General features: G+C 35.7%; 1 protein-coding gene across 3 annotated transcripts in view; it reads right to left on the bottom strand.

The window, feature by feature from the left end:
• Positions 1 to 305: 305 nt before the first annotated feature.
• LOC101900210 (venom dipeptidyl peptidase 4) overlaps positions 306 to 23,925 on the bottom strand; it is a 474,529-nt gene continuing 450,909 nt past the window's right edge. For all 3 annotated transcript variants that reach the window (XM_059122164.1, XM_059122165.1, XM_059122163.1), the window contains 11 exons: positions 13,876 to 13,990; positions 13,652 to 13,750; positions 11,130 to 11,224; positions 10,876 to 10,961; positions 7,298 to 7,773; positions 7,085 to 7,235; positions 3,855 to 4,988; positions 3,592 to 3,786; positions 3,356 to 3,516; positions 3,076 to 3,281; positions 306 to 953 (listed from right to left, as the gene is read on the bottom strand). In XM_059122164.1, coding sequence (XP_058978147.1) covers positions 813 to 953; positions 3,076 to 3,281; positions 3,356 to 3,516; positions 3,592 to 3,786; positions 3,855 to 4,988; positions 7,085 to 7,235; positions 7,298 to 7,773; positions 10,876 to 10,961; positions 11,130 to 11,224; positions 13,652 to 13,750; positions 13,876 to 13,990 — 2,859 coding nt within the window. In that variant the 3' untranslated portion in view covers positions 306 to 812. The remainder of the gene's footprint in view (positions 954 to 3,075; positions 3,282 to 3,355; positions 3,517 to 3,591; positions 3,787 to 3,854; positions 4,989 to 7,084; positions 7,236 to 7,297; positions 7,774 to 10,875; positions 10,962 to 11,129; positions 11,225 to 13,651; positions 13,751 to 13,875; positions 13,991 to 23,925) is intronic.

The raw sequence follows: 23,925 nt of genomic DNA, 5'->3' as shown, positions 1-23,925 counted from the left end.
AAAACAAGATGTATGGCAACAAATTATTTCAAATTAAAAAAAAAGAATAAAAATATTATTACATCTATTCTAATATCATTTATATAGTTTCTTATAAAATATTATTTAAAAACTATAATCAACAACTTAAATATAACAAATATATAACAAATCTTTTTTATATATACATATATAATTACACACACTAACACGTTTTAAATGCTCTTTAAGAGTAACAAAATTTAAGAAAAAAAAAACAATCAAACAAAAATTAAATATTAATCTCATAAATATACATATAAATCTATAAGTACACATATGTAAGTTTATAATTAATATATCATGTGTCTCTGCGTGTGTGATTTTGTTTTAAATTTACTCAGTCATACAATAAAAAATAATGAATTCATCACGTTTGCTTCTTTTGTTCATTTATGTGGTTATATTTTGTTTTTCGCTTTTGCTGCCGTTGTGTAGGATACGCGGAGGTGCCCACTAAAAAAATAAAACCCCCTCAGAAAAGTGTTATTTAGGCTGATATATTTTCCAGGGGACATGAGAAATCTGCCACAAAAATTAGGAAGGCTATTGAAATTAATTTTTTTTTTCGCTTTTTCAATTAGGCACCGCCGAATATTTTTGCGCACTTTCTTTGTTAACATGTAGTTTATCGTCTCACTTTTTTCTTGTTATTTATGTTATGTTATATAGTTTTAGTTAATTTTTTTCTTACTTTTGCCTTTTTAATATAAAAATCAATTAAAATTTTCTAATTAGTTACTAAAATTGTAATTGTTACAAAAAAAAATTTAAATGGTTTCTAACATTAACAATTATTGTTTGAACACAAACAGTCCGGTTGGATCCCATTCACCATCCTCATTGGGACCGAAACACTCTTCAAAATACCATTCCATGGTTTGGTAGACATGAGATATAGATTTCAACATTAAATGATCCTCATCAGGGTAGACCTGTTTTGAATGAAAGAAAAAATAAATACATAATAGGGCTGTGAGTCATAATTGCAAGAAAAATATGGTGTAAATGTAAAACATGTTTTAAAAGATATGATTTGTAGCTGTCTAATTTATAACCATTTGTAGATTCAAACAAATTTAATATTCAAATAAGTGCCCACTACTTCGTCAGCGAAAAGTCAACTTTAAATTTTTTGGATTCGTTCCATCAAATTGCGTTAGGCTTTTTTAGTACTCAAAATGTACAATTAAACTTTCAGACTTTCAATTTATTATACATTCTTCGGGTTTACGTACGCATTTCGAAAACAATCTACATCTCTCAATCCTAGACACCAACATTGATCCAAACTTTGTACTTTTTAGTACTTTACGAACAAATATAGTATGGATTTGCAAAACCACATTCTTCTCAACTACAGACGCCAACAGTGATATTCATATCAATTGTCAGGATGGATTTCATTTCTGTAATTTTTTTAATTAACAAATTTAGTACCAATTAAAACAGATATATCAATATCAAATTTCAGGATTTCATATATATTCCATTACCCAATACCCAATTTAGTACTACATAGTAATTTTCGTACAATTATAGTACTCATTTCCCCACTTACATATCTCAATTCCAGATACCAAATAACGCCTCAATATCATATTTGAGGATTCCAGCCGTATCCCTTCACTCAGTGCTACATTTAGTACCATTTAGTGCTTTTCGTACAATATATATACATTCCCAAGACCACCTTGATTTCTTAACCACAGACACCAACAGTGACATCTACATCAAATTTCAAGAATTTCGCTCTATTCCTTCACCCAATACCCAATTTAGTACCACGTTGTAACTTTCGTACAATTATAGTACACATTTCCAAAACCGCCTATATATCTCAATTCCATATACCAAAAGCACCTCAATATTAAATTTTAAGATTTCAGCCCTATCCCTTTACTCAGTACTAAATGTTGTACTATTTAGTACTTTTCGTACAATTATAGTACAAATTTCCAAGACCACCTTCATATCTCATTTTCAGATACCACAATGACCTTAATATCAAATTCAAGTCTTCCTGTCCTATTCCTTCCAATACCAATACCAAATTTAGTACTTTTCGTACAATTATAGTAAACATTTTCAAAATCACCTCCATATTTTAACCACAGATCCCTTTAGTAACCTAAATATCAAAATCCAGAATATTATCTCTATTCCTTCTGATAATACCAAGTTTACTACCAATTCCAGATACCAATAATAGCCTTAATGTCAAATTTAAGAATTCCAATTTATCCCTTCAATCAATATCAAATTTAGTACCATTTAGTACTTTTTGTACATCTCATATACAGACACCATTTTTAGTCTTTGTATCAATTTTCTGAATTGCATCTCTATCCCTTCACCTAATACCAAATATAGTTTCCAGCTCTATCCCTTCCCCCATTACCAAAGCTAGTACTATTTAGTACTGTTCGTACTTTTTTAGAACTTATATTCAAATCCAGCGCCATATATCAACCAAATCGCACAAAGCGTGATCCGAATGCCAAATTTTAGACTTCCAACTCAATCGTACGTATTTCCAACCACCTCCACCTCCAAAGTTCAATCCTAAACAGTTAAAGGGATCATAACGTTCTTGTTCAGATTTTAAGCAATATCCGTTCGCGCAACCGTAGGAAAGGTACTAAATTTTTTATGGCTTGCTAAACGAATTTGCAAAACCAACTCTTTATAGAAACCCTACACCAGCAACGGATACCCCAATACCAACATTTTAATTTCGACCAAAATCAAATTGTATCGAATTTAGTACCATTTAGTACAATTGTGACACTTAGTACATATTTTCCAAACTTAACTTTTATACCAAATGACCAGATTTTAAAAGTATCCGTTCTCAAAATACCAGAAGGAACGAAGGTTAGTTGTTTTTAGTACTTCTAGTGCGAATTTCAAAAACATCGGCCTTACCGAACCACTACCCGCTAACATTCGCACACATGCAAAATTTCAATAATCTAGCTTTAGCCGTTTCGTCTGGTCGTTCATGAATCAAACAGTCAGTTTTAATCTTTTATTTCTGCCGTTTTTATATTTTACCTGATGTCTAAATTTCACTTCTTGATCCACTAAAGCTTTAACCAGCATTAGCGTATGGTCCTGATGCACTAAGGTATCCGCTGTGCCATGTATTAACATGAGATTTCTGCCCTTTATGTTGCCAGCTTTCATTGTTAAATCAGCCTCTTGCAGAGCACGTAAATAGTCACCCTTCAAGGGTATATAACGTTCCGTAAAGAATGAATCTGATGGCAGATAAAAGAAAACGTTATCGTTTAACAAAACACACATACACACACACACACACTAAGCCACTTACAGTGATAGGCAAATGATGAGATAGGATTCACGGCCACACCACACTGCAACACTTGCTGGGAATCATCGATGAGAGTCATTGCAGTGGCATAGCCACCATAGCCCCAGCCATAAGCACAGATACGTGACGGATCAATGAATTTCAAATTATCACGCAAGTATCTAAAACGAAATGTTCATTATTGGCTGGTTTTTTTTTTTTATTTTAAAATAGTTTTTTTTTTCTGCAATACTTACGTTAGGACTGCCAATTGATCCTCTATCTCCACTGTACCCAGTTTGCCATGCACTTGCGTGCGCAAAAGTTCACCTTGATAGCCACTGCCGCGACCATCAATCTGGGCCACCAAAAAGGAACGTTGACTGCTCAAATACCAGTTCCATGTGACCTGGAAACGTTCACTAACCAGCTGGGAGCCAGGTGAAGCATCGCTGTAAAATGAGAGATATCAGTTAGAGTTTTTTTCTGTTGGACCCCGTCCTCCTCCCCTTCCACTTACATTTGCAATATCAATGGAAAGGCCACCTCCTCATCCTCCTTCATGCCAGGCGGTAAAAAGAGCTTCACCTGGGCATGGAAACCATGACGTATTTCCACATTGAATGTGCGTATCTGTGGCAATGCATACTGCATCAGACGATTTCTTAAACTATCACCGGCATTCAAGACCATGGTCTTTAAATTCGTTTGTGTCTCAACGAGATAAACACTGGGCGATTCTGGTCCCAGACATTCCTGGACATAATACGAGAAATCTTTGCTGAAATACACCTTGTTGTAGAGACAATTCTTGGGTATAACATAGACTAAATCTCTCTCATCTTCATCCACATCTTCGGGCTCCATTGCGGCTCGTCCATTTCGCAGCCTAAACGTCGAGGGAGTGTTGTCACATGTGAGACATGTGGGTTGCGATGAGGTAATGTAGGTGCGATTGGTTTTCGTTACATTCAACTTAAGGCTGATCTTGTAGAGGTGCCTCTCGCCGGGACGCTTCTCAGGAGCAGCCATAAAGTAGACGATTTCGTTGTCCTCATCCCAACCGACAAGTTCGGTCACCTCGAAACGGCCCATGGTTAGGGGTACGGCACGTCTGTCCAGCGATGAGGTGAACACAACATGCCGGAAGTGACCATGTTCACCATCGCGCACCGGAAGACGTTTCAGCAAATAACCACCATTGGTTATCTCATAGGTTGTTTGGCCATTCGTTATGTTCTGGAAGTTTTCGTTGCCCAGCGTTTGATTGCTGTTCAGATTCTTGAGAAGACTATTGTGTTTCTTGGAGAAAATCGGTTTTTCGTTGGGCAGCACCCAGCCATCGTTGACCGTCACCTCAGTGTGGGCGATGTTGCAATGAAACTCTGGTGCCCGACATATGACCGTGGTGGCCTTTGTCTGGCCACGATTTGTAACTATGACCGAAAGATCGATGGGTGTAGCCCAGGTGAGACCGCCTATATAGCTGCCATTGTTCAGTTCAGCTGGGAGTTTGATTTGTGTGGGAAAAATATACTTAAGGACGGAAAGATTGACGACATTGACAGTAATATTGGGATTGATAGAACCGGCTTTGGGATAGCGTTGTGTCAGCACAGCTGGATATTTAAGATCATCGCCCATCCAAGTGTATCTGCAAGAAAAAAAAGACAAAGAAGGGGGTTATGAAAGAGCGAGACAGAGGAAGAGAGAGAGAGAGTTATATGAATTAGACCAGGACCTCAATACTCTTTGTATGAAAATGAAGAATTAATAATAACTTGGAAATTCGTACTAGAACGGTACGAAAAGTATCAAAAGATACTAAATACTGATTGATTGACGGACTTACGATTCATCGACGCACCGACGAAACGGCTGAGGCTAGAATCTTGAAATTTTGGTCCGAAGGGGTCCGATAAGGTTGATTTTTCGGAACGATACGAAAAGTATTAACCGGTACTAAATATGTTAACCTATGTATTTGAGGAAGCAGTAGAGCTAGAACTCTTAAATTTGGAGTGAAGGTCACCAATGAAGTGTATGATAGATGTACCAAAAGGTTTTCGGAAATTCGCACTATAAATGTACGAAAAGTACAAAAATGTATATTTCATACCATTTCGTATCATGTGAAAGGTTAGAGCTAAAACTTGAAATTTGGAACGGGAATCAAGGTTGATGAGTAGAGTCGTTGTAAGGCGGTAGTCTTGGAAGTGTGTACTTATGTACTAACCGGTACTAAATTTAGGACAATTTGAATTTGGAGCAAAAAATTGAGCTGGAATCCTGAAATTTTAAATAAACCCTACTGGCGGAGTGTAGGATTGAGATATGGAAGAAGTTTTCGAAATGTGTACTTCTGTGGACCTCTGAAATTTTAAATAAAAATTACTGGCGGAGTGTAGGATTGAGATATGGAAGAAGTTTTCGAAATGTGGACTTCTGTGGACGAAATGTACTAAATGGTACTAATTTGGGTGAAATGGATCGATTTAGGTGAACCGATAGAGCTGGAATTCTGAAATTTCGAAAAAAGATTACTTATACATTCTAGGACTGAAAAATGTAGGTAGTTTTGGAAATTCGTATTTATCTGTACTAAATGGTACTAAATTTGGTACAATTTAAATTTTTGTGTGCTGGAATTTTAAAATAAGATCTCTATTGGACTGTTTAATGTAGGTAGTTATGAAAAATTGTTCTTAAGTGTACTAAATGGTACTAAAATCGGTACAATTTGGATTTGGGTAAACCAACGAAGCCGGTATTCTGAAAAGTGAAAATAAAATAATGTCGGAGTGTAGGTAAGGGATATGTAGATCTTTTTCGGAATGTACTAAATTTGGAATTAGGGTCAATGTTCCTCTGGAGGTGGTTTCGGAAATTTGTACCAGAATTTTATGAAAAGAGATGGAGATAACATTCGCAAATTTGATATTTCGATTACTTATGGTATCTGTGTTTGAGATTTGGCAGTGGTTTGGAAATGCGTACTTTATTTGTACGAAATCTACTAAATGGTACTAAATTGAGACATTGAATGAAGGAATAGAATCGAAATCCTCAAATTTGATATTGAGGTCTCTCTGTTGGTATTTGGAATTGAGATATGGATGTGATTTTGGAATTGTTTGTTACAATTTTACGAAAAAGTCGTAAGTAGTACAAAATTTGGTATTAATTAAAGGGATAGTGATTAAATTCTTAAATATGATATTTATATAACTGATGGTATCTGAAGTTGAGATTTGGAGGTCGGTTGGGAAATCCTTACTTTAGCTGTTCGAAAAGTTCTAAATTAGGGATAGAGCTGAAACCATGAAATTGTATTTTACGATAACTTTTGGTATTGAGGTATCAAACGGTTTTGCAATGAATACAAAAATGGTAGGGAACTCACTAAATGGTACTAATTTTGGATAACTCTTGGAGTCCAGGATGAAGAGATGTAGATTGTTTTGCATAAGCGTACTAAATGTTATTAAATTCGATTTAGGGATCGAGCTGAAATTCTGAAATTTGATATTGAGGTCACTGTGGGTTTCTAGAGTTTACATATGGAGACGTTGAAATAGTTTTAGACAAAAAATTTGGAAATGGGTCCATTGTGCAATGGTTTTACTAATATTTGACTGACTGACTGAATTTTCTGAGATGTCTCATTCTCTTTGAAAAAAATAAGCCATTTGTTCGCTTTGTGATGTGCGACGTGAGCATTCGGGTCGTAGGCTTCGAACAATAACTTACTTGTACTCACTAACTTCACTGTCATTAAATGTCAGAAATGCCAAGTACAGAGCATCCGGAGAGAAGGCCATGCTGCTGCCGCGACTGTCCAATTCGGGCACATTCTCATACGTCCAATCAGGTATGCCATTGTATATTACACCTGGCTGGCCTGAAATAAAAAATAAATACATCTAAACTACATTTTATGAGTTATTTAATCGGTTCACTTACCTGTCTTTGTTATTCGACACACCAGTTCGCCCTGCACCTTGGGCTTATAGTAGATGTCATTCTCGTGAACAAATGCTATGGCCTGATTTTGGGCCAGAGCTCGATTATTTTGTAATAATTGTTGGGGATTTTGTTGCTGTTGCTGCTGCTGTTGTTGTTGTTGCAACTGTATAGGTGGTGGTGGTTTAACTAAATTTGCTGCCATATTTACGGCACCATTGGCTAAACTACTGAGGAGAATACTACTTGTAGGTGTTGGAGAAGTTGTTGGTGTTGCAGCCGCTGCACTAGCCGTTGGTATGACAGAGGATGGTGTATTGTTGCTGCTGCCGCTATCAACTCCATTGCCATTATTGTTGGGAGTTAAAGCATTATAGGGTGCCCATAAAACATACTGCAGACGTGGAGCTTCGGCAATATTTTCAGTTGGTCCCAAGGGGAAAACGTTGGCTGTTTGCACTTCGTAGACATTGTGTCTGGTAAAGGAAAGAAACAAATTGGATCGATTATTTTGTATGGGATAATTTTTTATTTTATAAAAATTAGGTAAAAATAAAAGACGTTCGTGTATTACAACAGCACCGTAAAAAATTGTCTTCTTTTTAATCCCCTTCACCATAGTATGGAGGGTATATTAAGTTTGCCATACGGTTTGTAACACCTCGAAATATACATTTTAGACCCCACAAAGTATATATATTCTTGATCAACAGAAAATTCTATGTCGATTTAACGATGACTATCCGTCCGTCTGTGGAAATTACTCTAGCTTCCGAACGAATTGAAGTAGGTTGATAAAATTTTAGTCAAATGTGTGTTCCGCCTGCAGGTTTTGGTTTTGAAATTTTCCTATATAGGACCACGTTTAGGTATAGGCCCCATATAACTGTATCTCCCTATATTCGGTATTTTTTGTTTTTTGGTGACATTTTTTCATCGGAATTGTTTAGTGTCTAAATTTCCTTTTCTTCGTATAGCCCCCATATATCTGTACCACCCTATATTCGGTATTTTTGTGATTTTAGCGACATTATACAATGACTGAATTGTTTCATATTTCTTGTTTGAGTTGCCTAATATGTACTACAGTCTATGCAGGTCTTCCTATAGCCCCCATATAATGGTACCTCCCTATATTCGGTATTTTGATGATTTTATCGACTTTATTCGCGGAAATTGTTTCAAATTTCGTAGCTAAATTTCCTAATAGGGACTACAGTCTATGAGAGAAAAAAAATTATGCAGGTCTTCGTATAGCCCCCATATATCTGTACCTCCCTATATTTGATATTTTGATGATTTTAGCGACATTATACAATGGCTGAATTGTTTCATATTTCGTGTTTAAATTTCCTAATATGTACTACTGTCTATAACAGAAAATAATCTATGCAGGACCAGGTCTTCGTATAGCACCTGCACATTCGGTATTTTGATGATTTTAGCGACTTTATTCACGGGAATTATTTCAAATTTCGTATTTTAAGTTCCTGTGAAAGAAAATTGTCTATAGCCCCTAAATATCGGTACCTCCCAATATTCGGTATTTTGATGTCTTTAGCTACATTATTGCACTTCGTAATGGGCACTACTGTCTGTGACAGAAAATTGCAGGTCCACGTCTTCCTATAGATCGCAAAATTACGGTAACTCCCTTTTAAGAGAATTTATAACGGATTCCTTTTATATATTTGTATACCCTACACCACAAGGTGGTCAGGGTATTATGTCTTTGTGCATTTGTTTGTAACATAGTTCCATTTTGATGATCTGCATAGAATCACATTCTGAGTCGATTTATGCATGTCCGTCAGTCCGTCTGTCCATGTATTTTTGTAAACAAAGTACAGTTCGCATTTATTGACCTATCAAGATGAAATTTTGCACAAATCATTTGTTTGGCCCAAGGACGAACCCTATTGAAATTGGAGATAATCGGTCAAAATTTAGATATAGCTCCCATATGTATTTTCGTCCGATATTGTGCACCAAACGTGTAATATCAGCCCGAATAGTGTGGAATTTTGTAAATACAACCAAATTAGGCCTGAAAATATGTATGCCAAATTTGATCGAAATCGGTTCAGATATAGCTCTATAGCTTCCATATATATTGTTCATCCGATTTGTTATTTTTGTCTTCCGCAGCCGTAATATGCACTCTGTAAAAACAATATTTGGGGAAATATATCAGATGCAGCTCAGAAATAAATTTGCAAAATTTTATCGAGATCGGTTCAGATTTGGATATAGCTCCCATATATAACTTCGTCCGATTTACCTTTTATTTTGCACCAAACGTCTAATATTTGTACAAGTGGGATGGAATTTGGCACTTACGATCGAATTGAGTCTAGAAGCTAGTATGTCAAATTTGGTGAAGATCGGTTCAGATATAGCTATAGCTCCCATATATACTGTTCATCCGATTTGTTATATTTGTTACCCACAGCCGTAATATGTACTCCGTAACAACGATATTCAAGGAAATATATCAAATACAGCTCAGAAATATCTTTGCCAAAATATATCAAGATCGGTTCAGATTTGGATATAGCTCCCATATATATCTTTATCCGATTTCAAATTAGATGTGCACCAAATGGACAATACAAGTCTGAATTTAAAAGATACAAATGCTTCTACTAAATTAGCAAAGTGGTGTAGGGTATCATAAAGCCGGCCCCGCCCGACTTTAAGACTTTCTTTACTGTTTTTTTTGAAAATGTCCAAATTCTTTCCAAATGGTGGAGAGTATTCAAAGTTTTGCCGGCCGAACTTGCTTTTTCACTTGTTTAGCATTAGTTTCATAATCAATTGGGGTTTTCCCTTGAGGACCTCTCACAAGGACTCTCAAAGGTATTAGGTTTCTCTAAGGACTCAAATGTGTCTCTAACTTGGAGACCCGTTGAATTTTTTACTCTAATCAGAATACCTCTCAAGAGTATTCTATATGAAGGAAACTTCTCAATTTTGCTTTAACGACATCTTAAATATATTTTGTCTATAGATAACCTCCTAAAGTTCTTCTTTCTTGTTAACACTACAATGAAGTGTTTACCAATAACTTCGTAATTTCTATACTTATTCCGCAAATACCCAAAAATTAAATATTTCAAAATTCAAAAAAAAAAAAAAAAAAATAAATAAATAAATAAATAAATAAATAAAAAATAATCGTTGAACGTGTAGATCAAATGACTTCCAGTAGCTGTTTTGAAAAAAAAAGATCAAACGATTTTTATTTTCCTATTTAATATTTTAAAAACATCAAGAACAGAAACAATTACACTAAGTACGACGATGCTCATAAGCCTCCACCACACACTCTTTCATTTATTGGACAATTTATATCATCTATTCTAATGCCATGTGGACAGACAAAAAACCGATATGGTGTGTATGTTTGTGTGTTTATACAGCTCCTAATAAACAAATGGAGAGTTATTTGAAAAATTTTATATCGATTCTATTCGAACGTGGGGTTGGTTGTTTGTCGGTGTCTGGTTTTTAGCCAAATTGCAATATTTTCGTTTATCTCATTCTTTCTTGGCCATTTCCATTATCGCTTTACTTACCTTGATCCCTCCGCACTGCTATCGGATTGCAGCAGAACGTATTTCAGATCTGGTGCTACTAAAAATGATTCAGCATTCAATTGCCTCTGTAAAAGCAAAAACCAAAACATTATTTGAAATTTTGCATGCTTGTGAATTTGTTGAAACATAAACAAACAATAGTGGGAAAAACTATCAATTTGTTGTTGTTGTTTCAATTTTCATTCTATTATTTAGCCATTTAATGGCGCAAATCAAAAAGAAAAGAAACTTACAAATGATGAGTTGGTCATTAAAACACGTGTTGTATAGTTCTCTAAGTTTAATATAGACAGACCGCCAGTGGGATCTCGAAAAACTAATTCATTGTCTGCAAGAGGGGGAGAGAGAGAGAGAGTAGAAACAAAGAGATAATAATGACAATTGAAAAATTAAAATTACAAAATTATGGCAAATAATTTGAGAATTTTATTGTGGTTGTTGTGTGGGAAAATCAAATGATCTCCAACAGCAATCATGTATGTGCATTTTAGGTTGAAAAACAAGTTAGACTATATCAGCCGGTTTTGCCGACACTTTTATATTTTATGTCCACCATGCTATGGAGGGCATATTATTTTTGTAACTCCTGGAAATAACTACTTTAGACCCTACATAGAATATATATTTTTTTATCAGCATAAAATTCTAGATTGTTTCAGCCATGCTCGTCTGTGGAAAGCACTTTTTCTTTCGAATGAAACGACGAGGGTTATAAATTTATACATAAAGGTTTTTAGGTCACAGGGGTTTTAGTCGTATCTTACAACCGGATTTGCTTTAAATTTGGAAAAAAAAGTATTTCTCATAAAAAGGCAAACTAGGGGCTTAGAGTTTGGAAGACTATGTCTACAAGAACTTCTAGACTAAGAATCGTAGATTTTTATTATATTTGTCAAAATTTTCGGTCTCAGAATTAATGTGTTTTTTTTTTTTTTTTTTTTTTTTAATATTTGCATATAAATATAAAAGAACACATATTTTAAGGGACTTCTTTGACAAAAATCGTGGATTTTTATACCCTCCACCATACTATGGAGAATATATAGGGTAAGATAAAAAAAATTGCAACAAAGTTAAACGCCATAATTTTCACATTTTTTTTTAAAATTTTATTGAATGAAGGCAAAAATGTCGGAAATAACATCAAATGCTAGAATAAATTTAGATTTGTTCGAATTGGTCACCTTTGGCACGAACTAAGGCTTTCAAACGGCCAATGAAACCGTCACACGCTGCCCGAATATTGCTCTGCGGTATTTTGGCCCATTCCCGGCGAAGCGCTTGCTTGAGGTGATCGACACTTCGGTATTTTTTGGTGCCATCCTTGCTCTCCAAAATAATCCAGATAGAATAGTCCAACGGATTGATATCCGGAGGTTTTGATGACCATTGTGCGCTGGAAATAAAGCAAGGAACCTCATTTTGTAGCCATTCTTGGGTGGCGTGTGCTGAGTGCGATTGTGCTAAGTCCTGTTGGACTGTCCAAGTTCTGCGGCCAAAATGTTTGCGTGCCCAAGGCTTTAATACACCCTCCAGAATATGTTCGCGATAATATTCGGCATTTATTCTGATGCCACGGTCGATTAATACGAGCTGAGAGCGACCATCGGCTGTTATGGCGGCCCACACCATCACCATGGACGGCGCTTGAGTTCTGGTGGGCAACCGAAGGTGCACATTTGCACATAAACACGATAATTTTGTTTGTTTACAAACTGCTGGACAACGTAGAAAACCAAATTCGACAGTTCACAACTTTCGTCCAAGCGAAGCAACTCTTTAGCTCTTTTGAGTTTATTTTCTTTCCGTTCCGGTGTAAGTTCTTGCACTTTTTGGAATTTCAATGGCTTTACTCCGAGTTTATTTTTCAATATTTGCCAAATTGAATATTGCGATATGTTCAGCTCACAAGTAATTTTTCGGCCACTGCAACGCGGATTTCGATCAAGTCGCTTCTTCACTTTTCGAACCATTTCTATTGATGTTGCTGTTTTCTTTCGTCCACTTCCTTGACGTCGGGCTACGCTACCAGTATCACGGTAACGAGCGATGGTACGAGACGCAAAAGATTTATTCACATTTAAATGCTGGAGTGCTCTAACGATAGCCCCTTGTGGTTTTCCAGCCAAATATAAATAAATCCAACTATAACGCTTGAATTCCATCACGAATAACTGTTTTTCCGGAAAATTCTCAGCAAAATGCTTTTGAACGCTTGTAAACAATACAATGAGCTGTCACTGGAATAATGTTAACAGCTGTCGGACGAGTGGCTTAGAAATGACAGAAGTCTGAAGTTGGTAGCAGTTTTTTCATCTCACCATGTACATATAAAATCTGGAAAATCCTTTAAAATTTAACGTTTTTATGAGGATATCTCGAAATTTAGAAGAGATATTTACGATATTTGAAATTCTGCAGGAGCATACCAAAATACATTTAAATTCATCTATATCTCAAAAAGTTAAAATTACGTATGGAACTCTTATGTATGATACAGACAGATTATGACGGCAAATCGACTGATACTTTCGAACTTGTTATTTTTTCATTCTTTTATATCATGGTAGTGTTCGGCTACGGTTATATATTTTTTTGTTGATTCAAAATTTTATCATTTAATTCCCAAAAAATTATCGACAAGTTCTGTGACTTCTAAAGAAAACTTTCGTGACTTACTTGTTTCCACAACAACAACCAATAAATTCAGCTCCTTAAAAACCATTATCAATCAAAATCGTAAATTAATACCTACCACTATGCCATGTACCATTAAATGGTTTCCATTGTAAGCGTTTACTTAAAATATCACTTAATGTTAATCTGACGCCACGTAAGCGTAAAGCTTCATCCTCTGGGCAATTCCAAGTGATGTTTGTTTTTTTTTTTTTGGAGAATGAAAGAGAGAAAAAATAAAACAAAAACATTTAACAGGAAACATAAATATTTAAAGATGGAGCCGTTGCAACAACAACTTACCTGGTGATAGTAAAAATATTGAAAATATAATTAAACTAAAGACAGCTGCTATGACTAGCAAAGCTATAAATATGCCACGCCAATTACGCCTTTCCGGTGATATGGCCACCAATTCCTAGACAAAATAAAGAAACAGAAACAAAATTAGAAAAATCAAATAGGCATTAGTTTAGATTGTAAGTTCATAAAGTCGTAATAAGTATTATTGTTTTATATGTTATTAATGCTATTCCCTTTTGAGTGTAATCAATAAATCGCTCTCTCACACACACACATGTAATCTTTGTTCTCTTATGAAATATGAACTTTGATGCCAAGGTTACAGGGTTACAGGAAGGACATATGGCATATCTTGTCTTGTCAGTGACAAATGATTTTTGGGTTTGGATATTCAATGTGATTTGAAGATTGTTCGATTATGAGGCAGAACATCATCTCGTTGGGCTGTTTTTGTTGTTGTTGTTGATGGTTTCCTTGTGTTTCTGGGGGTAGATATGTTCTACAATATTGTCCTTGCTTATAGAATCTATTATCCTTGAAAATTAGATATGGGGTTGTCTTAAGCTTGCGATTAAATTAGAAATTTAGACGCTCACAGTGTTTCAGAATTGTTTGGTTCTCTGATTTTGATTGTGGCCACCAGAACTCAAGCGCCAGCCAAGGTGGTGGTGTGGGCCGCCATTACAACCGATGGTCGCTCTCCGCTCGTATTAATCGACTGAATATTATCGCGAAAATGTGTTACGGAATTGTTTGGTTCTCTGATTTTGATTTTCAAATTCTAGAATTCGGAAAGGATAAATTAATTGCACAAAAAGTACTAAATGGTGCTAATTTGCTACATTGAGGTTTTTCTAACCGATAGGGTTTAAATCTTGAAATTGTATATGCGAATCGAAGTTGGCAGGTAAGCCGCCTGAGATAAGGATGTCGTTGGGGAAAAACCTTGAACCCTATGGGGAGGAGGTACCAGAAAAAATGGTCCAATCTCCACCATCTTTATCACAAACCTTGTGTTGATAGAAGTATTGAGATGTGCCAAGTCTGAATAGAATCGGATGTTAATTTTACGTTTTATGGGCTTCTTTTATATTCAAAATTTTGTCCCTTTGTGGGGGAGGCACCAAAAGGAGTGGAAGAAAAAACTGCAACCAACTTCAGACTGCTGTCATTTCTAAGCCACTCGTCCGACAGCTGTTAAAATTATTCCAGTGACAGCTCATTATATTGTTTACAAGCGTAGAAAAGCATTTTGGTGAGAATTTTCCATGGAACTCAAGCGTGATAGTGCGATTTCTTTATATTTGGCTGGAAAACCAGAAGTGGCTATTGTTAGAGCACTCCAGTATTTAAATGTGAATAAATCTTTTGTGTCTCGTACCATCGCTCGTTACCGTGATACTGGTAGCATATCCCGACGTCAAGGATGTGGACGGAAGAAAACAGCAACATCAGCAGAAATGGTTCTAAAAATAAGGAAGCGACTTGACCGAAGCCCGCATCGCAGTGACTGAAAAATGGCTCGTGAACTGAACATATCGCAATATACCATTCGGCAAATATTGAAAAATGAGCTCGGGGTAAAGCCATTGAAATTCCAAAAAGTGCAAGGACTTACACCGCAACTCGCCGCAGAAAGAAAATAGACTCTAAAGAGCTAAAGAGTTGCTTCGCTAGGCCGAAACAGGTGAACTGCCGAGTTCGGTTTTCTCCGATGAGAAAACATTCGTTGTCCAGCAACTTGTAAATAAACAAAATAATTGTGTTTACTTGACAAAGAGGTCAGCTGAAAATGTGCACTTTCGGTTGGCCACCAAAACTCAAGCGCCGGCAATGGTGATGGTGTGGGCCGCATAACAGCCGATGGTTGATCTCCGCTCGCATTAATCGACCGAGGCATCAGAATAAATGCCGAGTATTACCGCGAAAATATTCTGCAGGGTGTATTAAAGCCTTGGGCACGCAAACATTTTGGCCGCAGACCTTGGACATTCGAACAGGACTCCGCACCATCGCACTCAGCACGCGAAATCCAAGAATGGATACTATTTCGCTGTACTATTGTGTCTGAAGTATTTTGGAAAGCAAGGTTGGCACTACAAAATACCAAAATGTCGTTCACCTCAAGCAAGCGCTTCGCCGGGAATGTGTCAAAATACCGCAGACCAACATTCGGGCAGCGTGTGACGGATGCATTGGCCATTTAAACGCCATAATTCGAGCCAAAGGTGAGCAATTCGAACAAATATAATCTTATTCTAAAATTTGATGCTATTTCCGACATTTTTTGCTTTCATGCAATAAAATTAAAAAAAGGTAAAAATTATGTCGTTCGACTTTGTTGCAGTTTTTTATCTCACCCTGTATTTTCCGGATTTCGGATGTTTTGGTTATTCAAAACTTTGATGCTTTGTGAAGGAGGTACCAGAGGGAATGGTCGGGTCTTTACCGTCTTTTTAACAGATCCTGTGTTTATTGAAATATTGAGATGTGCCAAGTCTAAATGGAATCGGATGTTAATTTCGCGTTTTATGAGCTTGTGTGGGGAGATACCGATACATTCCATAATCACACCAGACCTTCGGTTAATAAAAATATTGTGATGTGTATAGTTTGAAGACAATCAGACACTTACACCACATTTTATAAGAGTTATTATTATTTAAAAGTTTTACCCTTTGGTACTTGATGGAGTGGACCGACATTGTCCATTTTCTCACATAACCTAGCACTGATGCAAGTATTAGAATTTGCCAAGTTGGGGCAAAATCGGATCATATATTCTTTTTCTGTGCAGTAAATTCTTTTTTTTTTTTTTTTGAAAATTTTGACCTTTTGTGGAGAGTTACCTATATTGCCCATTTCCGATCTCGATCTAAGTTTGAGTTGGATAGAAAATTCATTATTTAATTTTGGGAGTTTTTGCTGGGATTCATTTCGAAGCCAATCGGGAACTGCCTTTGGAAATATTTCTAGCATATTTTTGTAATAATTACCAAATAATTCACACATTGCCCACCCTCTTTTCTGTCATATCTAAAGCTTCGACATATGTTCTATCCATTTCATATTATATTTTCTGTCGTAATGCAACTAATAAATTAGATTGATTTGACATTGACATAGATTTATTCACTTGTCCATATATCAACAGTTACGTATCCATCACCTTCTCCAGTATTCGAATTATTTTTGTGTGTACATATATTTATTTCATAATCCACAATGAAAGAAAAAAAATATATATCAAAAAAGAATCAATCAATCAATGAAAACATAAACAAAAATAAATGAAACACACAAAGGGAGGGGGTGTGTTCAAATTATTATCAATTTAAGGGGGGAGGGATTTGTTTACATGGAAACGTTCAACGGCTAAGGTCAAGGTAATATTACTTGGATAAATATATAATCAAAATTAATTAAATTAATTAAGAATGTAATATACAAAAAAAAAAAAAAAAAATCAGGTTAATTGTATTGTCATCGACATCATTATCTACAATACTTATTACAGGAAAATAGGAATGTTGATATAACAACAATCAACTTTTTCACAAAAAAAAAACATTCTAAACGATTTTGTATTTTTTTAATAATCTGATTTTATTACATTTTTAATAAACATCACAAAAACAGACAAATATAATAAATATGTTTCACCATTATTTATTTACTTATTTTTTTCATATATACAGCTGCCTAGTCCAAGGGCCATGGACGGTTGCAAAACCTCTATACATTGACTACTGGATGTAAATTGCAAATGACATTGATTTGGGCATTGAAAAAAAAAAACGAATGAATGAATGAGTGAATGAACTCCAGCAAAAAGGAAAATTTGTTTACTTTCTTGAGACGAAACAAAACAAAGACGGCGGAAGAAAAAATCCAAACAATTTCAAATAACATATTTTTTCATTATTATAATAGGCAAAATTGTTTCACTTTTTGATGGATGCCAAATTCTACGAGTCCTTGAATGATGAACTTATGTTATTGGTGTTTTTTTAATTTTTGGGAATTATTGGATGTCAATATTTTTAGGAAGACAAGCACAGTGTCTTCAGACGTATTCTATGTTACTTTTTTAATGAAAATTTAGTTTTTTTGGAACATGATCTCCGCCATAAAATGCAAGCCAAGATTGTTGGTACTTTGAATGTTTTTTAAACAATTTCCAACCAAATCAGCTGTAATTCTATATTTCGAGTTATCTGTGGTTGGCTTAACAATATTCAACTTTCATACGTCCGTTATATGGGCGCTATACAGAGTGAGATAATAAAACTCTCAGACCCAACAAAGTATATATATTCTTGATCAGCGTAAAATTCGAAGTCGATTTAGCGATGTCCGTCTGTCTGTCCGCCTGTCTGTTGTAATCACGCTATATTTCGAACGAATTGAGATAGAAGGCTAGAATTTTGCACACATGTTTATTTTTTTAGTAGACATGTTAAGTTCGTAAATGGGCCATGTAGGTCCACGTTTTCATATAGCCCCCATATAACGATACCTTCCGATATTCGGTATTTTGATGATTTTAGCGACGTTATTTAACGGAATTGTTTCAAATTTGGTATTTGAAGTTCGTAGTGGATACTACGGCCTATGACAGAAAATTGTCTGTGCAGGTCTTCGTCTTCGTAAAGCCCCCATATAACGGTACGTTCCTATATTCGGTATTTTGATGATTTTAGCGTCATTATTTACCAGAATTGTTTCAAATTACGTATTTAAAGTTCTTTATAAGAACTACAGTCAGTGGCAGAAAATTGTCTATGCAGATCCAGGTCTTCGTATAGACCCCATACATCAGTACCTCCCTATATTCGGTATTTTGACGATTTTAGGTGCAATACCCACCGAAATTGTTTGAGATGTCGTATTTAAAGTTCATAATAGTTGCTACAGCCTGTGACAGAAAATTGTCTATGCTGGTCCAGGTCTTCGCACAGCTCCGATATAACCGTGCCTCCCTATATACCATATTTTGATGATTTTAGCTACATTATTCACCGTTTATTTCAAGTTTCGAATTTGAAATGGTAATGGCTAATGACAAACAATGCCTATGTAGGTCCACGTCGTACAGGCCCTAATATAACGGCTATATTCGGTATTTTTAAGATGTTAACAGTATTATTGGCGAATGTTATCTTTTTCGAAAATTTCCAAAATTGTTCCAAATGGTGGAGGGTATTCCAAGTTCGCCCGGACGAACTTACTGCTTTTTTACTTGTTTACACTTCAGAACCTTTTATGTAAATTTGAAAATCTGTGCTAGTGGAATTTATAACTGATTGCAGTTTTTTTTAATGTACGTAGAAGATTTTGGAGATGTTTAATGTTTTTGATACAATACTCAACAGATTGGGTAAAATTAGGTAAAATTAACCAGTTTAGGTATTTGAAAAGCATGCTCGGTTTAAGTTTTAAAGTTTTAGGTTTCGAGAGGTTTATGTGATAAGAGATTCGGAGAACGGCAATACCTTTTTGAAAAATTTGCTATCAGAATACAAAAAGTTCACTCCGGCAAGAATCGTCATACAAACGAACAACGTCATTAAAATACTTGCTCTGTGAGGAAATTTTATTGTGTGTCCAGCGATGATGCTCATTTGGCTCAAGGGGTACGTAAATTAACAGAATTGTCGATTTTGGATTGAAAAAGCTACAAATTCTTCAAAGGTGCTACAAATCGTAACGTAACTGAGAATGATCAGTGAATTTAAATTCAACCTTTTTTTGACCAAAATGCAAGAGCTTGACTCGCATGACGTGTCACGTTCTGGCCACCAAGATCGTACGATTTAATGTCTTTAGATTATTTTATGTGGTATTATGTAATTGACGAATTGGAAGAAAACATTAAAGAATTACTTTTATGAATATTTCTGGTGGTGCTGGTGCTTTTTTTTAAAAAAAAATATATCAACTCTGATTTCAGTTCTCATTATATATTTCATTTTCATATCTACACAAAAAATCTACACATACGCATACATTTTAAAATTTTAAATATTCATGTGCTTGTCTTGTTGTAATTATGCAATAAATAATATTCAGTGCAATCATTCATCACACAATTTTAATTATAAACAATTGTTTCTTAGGAAAGAAAAAAAGTTTTTAAAAATATGCCTTTTTGCGGATAAGGGGTGCAGAGTAGTGGAAGCGAAAATAACATGTTTTATTGTTCAAATGTGACATGTTATTGGTTGATATGATTGCAGCAATTTTTGGACTTTTCTGTTTATATGCTCTACAACACCAATATAAGTTTTATTGGGCCCAAAGTTTATAATAGCTCGAAATATATTGGTCTTCATAGCTCGACGATCTGAGACAATACACAATTATAGTCCAATTCCCATAGGGCTAGAATAAGAAGGAAAGCCTATAATTTTTGGAGATGATTGCAAAATATTTAGGACAATAAATAGAATTTTTTTATTGATTTTGCAGCCGATCTACAAGGAATTTTCCATGGATATCGAGTCTAATACAGGACAGAAGCTTACCTCCCACTTATACTAAGTGGGTGAAATGCTTCGTAGCACTTCTGATCTTTACATTGATACTGATTTTGTAGACGTATATTAATAGATATCAGAGGATTCTAAAAGATATTGTTTTGCAACGCCTAGCAAAGACTGAGGACCTAAATATCGGATAATTGCTATAAAAATTCTTATCTACAAATTTTTAACCAATCAAACTATACTCCTCGCCAAAAATTTCAAAATTGATTTATTTCGTGATTTTTTTATACCCTCCACCATTTTATGGAGGGTATATTAACTTTGTCATTACGAAATATTTATAATAGACCCTACAAAGTATATATATTCTGGATCAGCGTAAAATTCTAAGACGATCTAGCGATGTCAGTCTGGTTGTCTGTTGTAATCACGCTATCTTTCGAACGAATTGAGGTAGAGCCACTAGGCAGGTTGAGTTCGTAAATGGACCATGCAGGTCCACGTCTTCGTATAGCCTCTATATAACGGTACCTCCCGATATTCACTATTTTCATGATTTCTGTGACATTATTTACTGGAATTATTTCGTATTTAAAGTTCGTAATGGGTACTACAGCCTATGAAAAATATTTATGTATGCCCCCATATAACGGTAGCTCCCGATATTCGGCATTTTGATGATTTCAGCAACATTATTCATCGGAATCGTTTCAAATTTCGTATTGAGAGATCTTAATGGTTACTACAACCTATGGAAAAAAATCGTATGCAGGTCCACGTCTTCGTATAGCCTCTATATAACGGTACCTCCCGATATTCGCTATTTTCATGATTTTAGTGTCATTATTTACTGGAATTATTTCAAATTTCGTATTTGAAGTTCGTAATGGGTGCTACAGCCTATGACAAACATTTTTGTACGCAGATCCACTTCTTCGTATAGCCCCCATATGACGGTACCTCCAAATACTTTTTGTGATTTGTGCGATGTGCGGTATTTTGATGATTTTAACGACATTACTCACCGGAATTGCTTCAAATTCGGTATTTGAAGTTCGTAATGGGTACTACTGCCTATGATAAAAAATTTCGTAAGCAGGTCCACGTCTTCGTATAGTCTCCATATAACAGTTTTCATTTAAGTGGTAGTTTCCGGAAGTTTTTTGCAATTTTTCAAGTTCCTTCCAAATGGCGGAGGGTATTAGAGGCTTTTTTACTCGTTTCTTTTCCGAACTTCGAAAGCAGGCTTCACCTCATTTTCTAATCGATTGGGCTAAAATTTATGTAGTCCTTATGGCGAAGGATATATACAATGTTTGGTACTAATTAAAAAAAAATTGAAAAATTTCATACTTAGCGGGCATTTTGTTTGAATTATGTCATCATTTGGCTGCATTCCTTGTATGAACGTAATTCACTTGCGAACACACCCACGCAAAAAATAATGCATTTTAATTAAAACTAATAGCTTGTGCACGATAACCTGCATGCAGGGAGCAATTATCGCTTTGATGTGCTTACATCACCAACAGGGACAAGGTCGATAACTAAACAAAAAATATGTTAGAAAGTATCTTTTGCATTGTCGAAAATTATATTCCTTCAGCGACCAGTCCAAAACTCTTTAATTTGATATAAGAATATTTTTTGGTGGGGAAGTACAAGAAGAAGCCGTTCGGTATCGCCCATTTGCATACAAAAGTATCATAAAAATATTTGGAGGTACCAAGCTTCAGCAAAATCAGAGACTTTATTTCTAAGAGAGATATACGCTATTCGAACTCTTTGAAAATGTCTCTCTTTGAAAATTTCTAATTTTCGAAGTCGATCATAGTTGAGCAAAAATTTAACTATGTGAGAAGTTTGGGGCAAATGGATGCCCTATACTCCTATAATTCTAAAAATGGAAAATCTGTACTCCTTTAAGTTTGTGACTCTTTGCAGATCCTTAATGTTTTTATAACATTGTCTAATCGACAATTTCGGCTCACTCTCCCGAAGCCATTACGATAAAGAATCATTACTTTAAAACAATACAAGATAAACCTATGTTTTCTTTAAATTCCGCACATCGCAAAACATGTCTGAAAATTTCTAATATTTATGAATTTACAAGTGTACTGATATCGGATATCCTATAGCAAAACCCCCGCAGGTACCGAACTTTTCTCCAACTGTAAGTATTCCATGAGAGCAGTTTAATTTGTTTTCTTTCCAAACAATGATTGCAATTGCTGTTGTTGTTGCTGCTGCTGCTGTTTTGTGGTGGAATAACAAATTCTTGGCTCTATTCCAGAATTTTGTTGGGTAACAAATATGGCAGTGCATTTGTTTGTGCAGTGACGACAAGAGAAAAAAGAATGCAGGGAAACAAAGCTTAAACATGGAGGCATTTAAATCATTCATTCATAAATGGAACGTGCAACGTGCTGAAACATGCACAAGATGTGTCTTCTATTCTTTCTTTAGTCTAACAAGTCTAACAAGAATGTCATTTTGTATGGTGTTAAGATAGTATTGTCTGTCTGTAATGGTTACCCATTAAAGTCAGCCAGCCATTAGAAGAGAGTTTTTTCACATAGAAGAGAAAAAGATATTACCATAGGCCTTCTCATAAAGTTCAGAAGGTCCTCTGATAGAAGACAAACCGTTGTTGTCATACAATCCACAAACTATTCTCATAGAAAACCTATCTCTCTTCAAGAAGACAGAGAGGTCTTTTCAAAGAAGACAGGAACGTTCCTCTCATAGAGGAAAAAAAGAGGTCTTCTTATAGACGACAGAAAAAATCTTCGCATAGAGGACAGGAAAAGTTTTAACGTAGAAGACCGGAAAGGTCTTCTCATAGAGAATTGGAAACATTTCTCATATAGATCGGCCATATAAGGCCATAAGGTCTTCCCATAGAAGGTCTTGTTATAGAAGACCATAAAAGACCAGAAGCATTTATCATAGAAGACCAAAAGGCCTTCTCATAGAAGAGCAGAAAGCCGTCTTATAGGAGACCAGAAGGCCTTCCAATAGAAGGCCAGAAAATCTTCTCATAGAAGGCCAGAAAATCTTCTCATAGAAGGCCAGAAGGTCTTCTCAGAAGTTCACACAATCTACTCAGAGAAAGCTACAAGGACTTTTCATAGAAGACAAGAAGCCGGCAGGTTTTCTCATAGAAGGCCAGCAGCGCTTCTCATAAAAGACCAGTAGGTCTTCCATAGGTGACCAGAAGTTCTTCTCATAGACGGCCAGAAGGCATTTTCATGGAAGGCTAGAAGGTCTTCTCATAGGAGAGCAGAAGGTCTTCTCATAAAAGGCCGGAAGGTTTTCCCATCGAAGGCTGGAAGGTCTTCCCATAGAAGGCCTAAAGGTCTTCTCATAGAAGGCCGGGAGGTCTAGAAGGCTGGAAGGTTTTCTCATAGAAGACCAGAAGGTCTTCCCATAGAAGGCGGGAAGGTCTTCTCATAGAAGACCAGAAGGTCTTCCCATAGAAGTCCGAAAGGTACCCCCATAGAAGGCCGGAAGGTCTAGAAGGCAGTAAGGTCTTCTCATAGAAGACCGGAAAGTCTAG

Source organism: Musca domestica, unplaced genomic scaffold, assembly GCF_030504385.1.
Source record: "Musca domestica strain aabys unplaced genomic scaffold, Musca_domestica.polishedcontigs.V.1.1 2, whole genome shotgun sequence".
Taxonomy (NCBI): Eukaryota; Metazoa; Arthropoda; class Insecta; order Diptera; family Muscidae; genus Musca; species Musca domestica.
This window is presented reverse-complemented; position numbering and strand designations above follow the sequence as displayed.